The following is a 6,632-nucleotide window of genomic DNA, read 5'->3' as shown; positions in this document are numbered from 1 at the left end:
GTCCCCAGGACAGGAACAGGACTGTGAGGACTTGGGCTGCGCTATGGAGGTTGCTTGCTGCCCTTGCTAATCTCTTAAGAGACTCCTTTTTTAAGGAGATCTGGGGCTGTCTGCCAACTTTCCCATCTTCCCTCTCTCCTTGAAAAAAGCTGGAAATGTGCGTTTTCTGAAGCACAGGCCTGGACGTACAGACTTAGATGATCATTTGCGAAAACTCGAATGTGGGAGTAGATGGAATTGCCTACTAGGAAGAGCGTAGCATGAGTGGGTGCAGGATCCCTGGAACACAGACCGTTAGGGACAGAAGGAGTGAGAAATCTCAGAGGCAGGGGAATCAGTGCGATCACAGAGCCAAGTAGGGAGAAGAGGTTCTTACATCTGATGGAGGGGAGACTTGTGTTCTCCCAAAGGTCGCTCCCGGGGGCGGTGAGTTTCCCTAGCCCAGTAGGGTCCCCAGTCCCTAAACTGGCACGTGCCACGTGCAGGGATGCCCAGCAAGGAGCAAGATGGCCTGACCTGGAGGAAGTCACTTATGCAAGAAAGTTGGGTCTGGACTTCGGAGGAGAATGCATCCCAGCGGGGTACTGAACTGACTAGCAGGGTAAAGGACAAGGCCCGCGCTCAGCACTGGGCTAGGATTTCCGGTGGGGGCCGCGCCTCCCGCCCTTCCGGTTTAGTGCTTTCGCGCTCTGTCGGAGTTTGCAGACAACTCCACTTCCACTGCCAACTGCAAAAGAAAGTAGGGGCGGCCGGTCTCTGCCCGAAGCCTTAGGTTCCCGCCCGCACCGGGCGGGGCCTCCTCCTCCTCCCACCGCGGCCCCTCCCACCGAGGCCGCCCCGGCCACTTCCGGGTCTTGGGACGCGGCTCAAGATTGCCGAGGTAGGAGGTATGGAGGGCTGCGTCGGCAAGGTGGGAGGCCTGGGGCGCGCTTTGTGCGTGCTGACCGGGGCTTCCCGTGGCTTCGGACGGACGCTGGCCCATCTCTTGGCCCCGCTGCTGTCGCCTGGCTCCGTGCTGGTCCTAAGCGCCCGCAGTGACGAGGCGCTGCGGCAGCTGGAGGCCGAGCTAGGCGCCGAGTGGCCCGGCCTGCGCCTCGTGCGGGTGACCGCCGACCTGAGCGCCGAGGCCGGCTTGCAGCAGCTGCTCGGTGCCCTGCGCGAGCTCCCCAGGCCCGAAGGCCTGCAGCGAGTGCTGCTCATCAACAATGCCGGTAAGACGCCCGCCGGCGTGTGAGCGCTTGGCATACTGCTTAGCGTCCAGTTCTGTTTTCCCTCCCTTTCACCACCCCCGCCTCTTAGAGCTTTAAAGGTGACTCCCAGAAGTCTGAAAAGACGCCTGAAAGCCCTAGTTTCAGCGGGGTGTGGAGGAAGACCTGGTGATGTCTGGGGCTCGTTCTCTCCCCCTTCTTCCCCCCCTCACCTTTCAACGCCAAGAACTTCTCTGATCGTCTTGCTCAGCGCTCTCTGGCGGAGGCGTGAGTTAGGGCATGGGGTCTCCCAGCAGAAGTAAATTCCCCCACTTCTCCAAATGGCCCCCAGAGTTCCCCCGAACCCCAGCCCCAGAGAAGGGCATGCGCTTTCTCACTTTGAAGCTTCAGGTGAGTGGGTTCCCCAGGTATTCGTGTCTGCAGAGCTGGGAAGAGGGAGGTGTCTTCAGAAACACTAGGGAGACTCCTCCTTTAGGTCTGGATGGGAAGGAGGTGTCTGGAAGAGTTTGAAGAGGGCTGGGAGAAGAGAAAACCCCGCCTGCCCTGAGTGATTCCTAAGGTCTGTTTTTTCAGGCAGTCTTGGAGATGTGTCCAAACGCTTCGTAGACCTGGCTGACCCAGCTGAAGTGAACAACTACTGGGCTCTGAACTTGACCTCCATGCTCTGCCTGACTTCCAGCATTCTGAAGGCCTTCCCGGACAGTCCTGGGCTCAGTAGGACTGTGGTTAATATCTCGTCCGTCTGTGCCCTGCAGCCCTTCAAGGGCTGGGCACTGTACTGTGCGGGGAAGGCTGCCCGTAACATGATGTTCCAGGTTCTGGCCGCAGAGGAACCTAGTGTGAGGGTGCTGAGCTATGCCCCAGGTAGGTGAAGCATTACTGCCATCCCTGTCCCCAGAACCGACTGGTTACCCTTTGGAGACTGGGCAAGGAGCCTTCTCTGTCTCCTCCAGGAAAGGACCCATAGAATATTTTGTCCTTGAATCATGACCCATCACTCCTTAAGGGAAATATAGGCTGCAAGAAAGTTAGTGCTGGCAGGGGCAGGGAGCTGTAGTTATCAGGTATGGATTGAGAGTGGGCAGCTGCCTGAACTTGGGGGTGGGGCCAGAAAGTCTGAGATGTTAAAGTTTGAGAGATGATTAGGATTTGAATTCCAGGCCTGTACCTCATTTCTTCATGTGAAACGGGGAAGATGCTACCTGTCTCACAGGGCAGTTTGTAGGACTGAATGAGGTAAAACATGTAAAAGTGATCCCAAACTGTGAAGGGCTATCTAATTGTTAGCATTTGTAATTGTTAGATAGGACTTATCACACTGTATTATCTTTATATCTATATATACTTCTCTACTTCTCTCTCTGCATAGGAAAGCCTTGAAAGCAGGCATTATGCACTATTCATCTTTATATCCCCAGCACCTAGTAAAGCACCCCACTGAGCCAGTCCGCAGTGAATGTTAGCTGAATGAAGAGCAGACAGACATTGTTGAATGCTGACCATCCCATGCTGAACTGTGCTGGAACACTGGGGAATGCTGAGATAAATAAGATAGAGCCCCGTCCTCATGAAAGTTAAAGGGTAGGGGGTCTTGTGGTACTTGGTCTGGTTTCTCATCATCCTACCATGATGCCACTGTACACCTTTGTTAAGAGTGAGGCTTCTGTTTTCAGCTTGAGGTTGCTGGAATTAGAAGGTGGTGACATAGCTGTTGCATGATGTCTGAGCAACTTAGATAGAGATCCAGTAGTCTATTCCCCTTGGAACCCTAGCGGCAAAGAGGTAGATTAACCCGGCCAAAGTCCAGATGCAGCATAGCCAGGATCAAACCTTGCCTCCAAGGTCATGATCAATGCAGTTTCTACTTCCTTATGCTCTCTAGTACCCAATCCTCCTTCTGTCCCTCCCTAATGTAATACAGTTATTCTTGCAGCTAATATTCAACTCAGCACCCACCCTGAGCTCAGCCTAGGACTCACTCAGTCAACAGAGAGCAAATGGAAACCATAGTCAGGAGCAGAGCAAACTCTAGAGTGCCATGTGACTGGGTTACATTTCAGGGGGCTGCCCTGGACATCATGAGGAAGTTGACAAGCCCACAACTAATATACTCAATGGTGAAAAGCTAAAAGCTTTTCCTCTAAGATCAGGAACAAGACAAGGAAGCCATTCTTCCCACTTCTATTCAACATAGTATTGGAAGTCCCAGTCAGAGCAATTAGACAAGAAAAATAAAAGGCATCCAAATTGGGAAGGAAGAGGTAAAACTGTCTCTATTTGCAGATGACATATTATATATAGGAAACCCTAGAGACTTCACCAAAAAATTGTTAGAACTAATAAACAAATTCAGTAAAGTTGCAGGATACAAAACAATGTAAAAAATCAGTTGCATTTCTATACACTAATAATGAAGTATCAGAAAGAAAAATTAATAGTCCCGTTTACAGTTGCATCAAACAGAATAAAATACCTGGGAATAAATTTAACCAAGGAGGTAAAAGACCTGTAAACTGAAAACTATAAGACATTGATGAAAGAATTTGAAGAAGGTACAAAATGGAAAGATGCCATGCTCATGGATTGGAAGAATTAATATTTTTAAAATGTCCATACTATCCAACCCAATCTACAGATTTAATGCAATCCCTATCAAATTTCCCATGGCATTTTTCACAGAAATAGAACAAACAATTCTAAAATTTGTTTGGAACCTCATGAGCCAAAGCAATCTTGAGAAAGAAGAACAAAGTTCTCCAGCATCACTCGCCTTGATTTCAAACTATATTACAAAGCTACAGTAATCAAAATATTACGGTATTGGCATAAAAAACAGACACAGTTTACCAGTGAAACTATCTAGTCCTGGTGTCTTGGAGAAGATAATTTGGGGTTGAAATATTAGCTTCATAAACTTGGATGTGCAAATCTCTTCTCAGAGATTTGGGAAGTTCTCAACTATTATTTAAGCTTTCTGTTCCTTTTTTCTCTCTGGGACTCCATAATACAGAGATTGTTTCTTTTAATGGTAATCCTTAGTTCATGTAGTCTTTCTTCACTCTTTTACATTCTTTTTCCTTTTTGCTCCTCTGACTAGATAATTTCAAATGCCCTGTTTTCTAGTTCACTAATTTTTCCTGCTTGGTTGAGTCTGCTGTTGAACTCTATCAAATTCTTCAGTTCAGTCATTGTATTCTTCAACTCTAGATTTTGGTTTGTTTTTGTTTGTTTTTTTTCAAATGGTTTCTGTTTCTTTGTTGAACTTCTCTTTTTGTTCATGCATTGTTTTCCTAATTTCATTTAGGTGTCTGTGTTTTCTTAGAGTTCACAGAATTTCTTTAAGAGGATTATTCTGAATTCTTTGTCAGGCAGTTCATACATCTCATTTCTTTAGGGTCCGTCATCAGAGTTGTATTACTTCCCTTCAGTGGTGCCATGTTTCCTTGATTATTCATGATCTTGTGGCCTTGTGTTGGTATTTGTACATTTGAGGAAGTAGACACCTCTTCCAGTCTTTATAGACTGAGTTCAGTAGGCAGAGCCCTTCACCAGTCAACTCTTTTAGTGATTCTGGGTGGGCCATCTGGTGATGTCTGTGGCAGTTTTGCCACTAGAGTCCTAAGGCAGCCTGTTGCTGGGGTGGGTACAAAGCCTGGGTCCACAGTAGTCATCCTGGCACTAGACCAACTGGGAGTCTGGTTTGAGAGTGCCCACCTAAAGCCTAGGTTCACAGACACTGTGACCTACAGGAGCCATGTAGGGCCACGGGAGTTGGCTAGTGCTGGGGTGTGCCAGGAGCCTGGCGCCATGGGAACCACTTGAGGCCATGGGAGCCAGCTGGTGCTGGAGTGGATCAGGGGCCTGGCTTCTCCGGGGCCCTCTAGGAGCCTGGAGTTCCAGGAGCTGCCTGGGGCTTTGGGAAGTGCCTGGGGCTGCTGGGACCACTGGAGCTGGGTGTCAGGATGAGCTGGAGGCCTGGGTTCATAGGCAGGGCCTATCTCTGGAGGCAGGCCCTGGGCCACCTAGGGCCATGGGAGTTGGCCTGGTGCTGGAGTCAGGCTGACTCGGGAGCCCCCAAGGAAGTTGGGTGCTCACTTCACTCTTCTTCTCCCATGGGGATGGTGTCTCTCTCTGCACTTGGCTGCTGGGGCTTGGGGAAGGGGTGATAGGGTAGTGTGAATCTGTAGATTTGGTGGTCTAGAGGGACCATGTTTAGTGGACAGTGAAATTTGAGTCTGGAGCTCAGTGGTGACAGTGTGGAGCCTTGGTGATCCTGACCATGTGTCAGCCAAGATGAGGCGTTGCCTCTGGCCACACCTGACTCCACCCAACTCCACACATACATCATGGGCCCCTGCCTCATCTTCTTCTCTTCATCCCCTAGGTCCCCTGGACACAGACATGCAGCAGTTAGCCCGGGAAACCTCTGTGGACCCAGACTTGCGAAAAAGGCTGCAGGATCTGAAGACAAAAGGGGAACTTGTGGATTGCAGGATATCAGCCCAGAAACTTCTGAATTTGCTGCAAAAGGACAAGTTCAAGTCTGGAGCCCATGTCGATTTCTACGATGAATAAGCCCACGTCCTTGGTTCTTAGGACTTTCTTTCCCCTCTCAGGCATGCCCAGGAGTCCTGTGCCTCCCCACATCCTGCCACAGTGGCACTGCCAACACTGCCTTATGCAGATAAGCACTCATGCTTACTGTCCTGCCCTCGGATCCAGCCAGCTGTGAGGGTGCCAGGGGGCTGGAGTTCCCAGTTCTCAGGAGTCTGTATTGACCACCTTGAGTTAGGAGTAGGCTTAGGAGAGACAAGTTATGGCTGCTGGTGTTCTCTCTCCCCAGGAATAGAATTTTAGGGATGGGAAAAACAGGACAAGAAGCTAAAACACTGAAAAAAGGAGGATGGTTCTGCCCATGGCAGGAGGGAAGAGTCCATGGGGAAGAGGGGATGAGCTAGGGCCAAATAGGAGGGCCTGTGTCGATTCACAGATGGCCTGGAGGGAAGGGAGGACAGCGCAAGTCTCAGCCCACAGGGAAGCTCCTTGCTCAGGGTAGCAGGACCTTCAGGTGAACTCTGTATCCTAACTCTAATGCTTCCTCCCTCCAGAACCTACCATTTATCCACCAGATGGGGGAAAGGGCCCCGAGAGTTTATGTACATGTTAAAGGCAGATACAAATAAAACATGGATTGTCCTTTATTTTTTATTTTGTTTTATTTTATTTTATTTTTTGGATTGTCCTTTATTAATGCCTGCTTTCGATTCTGGTACAGGTCCCATGACTAAGTCCCTGGTTTGCTGGACCCAAGGGGTGTTCCTGAAGCAGTTAATCCAAACTTGGGGTTCTGCCCTTATGTCCTGCAGCGTTGTCTTGGGGCTATCTGCCTTTTCTCACTGAGCTCCACTCAGTAGCAAGCCCAAG

At 49.7% G+C, this 6,632-nt stretch overlaps 1 protein-coding gene across 1 annotated transcript; it reads left to right on the top strand.

Annotated features, from left to right (window-relative positions):
* The first annotated feature begins 779 nt into the window (after positions 1-779).
* SPR (sepiapterin reductase) lies at positions 780-6,409 on the top strand. The gene is made up of 3 exons (XM_060168606.1): positions 780-1,211; positions 1,782-2,072; positions 5,593-6,409. The coding sequence occupies exons 1-3, from the start codon at positions 890-892 to the stop codon at positions 5,781-5,783; spliced, it is 804 nt and encodes a 267-aa protein (XP_060024589.1). The 5' UTR covers positions 780-889; the 3' UTR covers positions 5,784-6,409.
* The last annotated feature ends 223 nt before the right edge of the window (positions 6,410-6,632 follow it).

Source organism: Lagenorhynchus albirostris, chromosome 13 (assembly GCF_949774975.1).
Source record: "Lagenorhynchus albirostris chromosome 13, mLagAlb1.1, whole genome shotgun sequence".
Lineage (NCBI taxonomy): Eukaryota > Metazoa > Chordata > Mammalia > Artiodactyla > Delphinidae > Lagenorhynchus > Lagenorhynchus albirostris.
The sequence above is the reverse complement of the archived record's forward strand: the minus strand, read 5'-3'. Positions and strand labels throughout refer to the sequence as shown.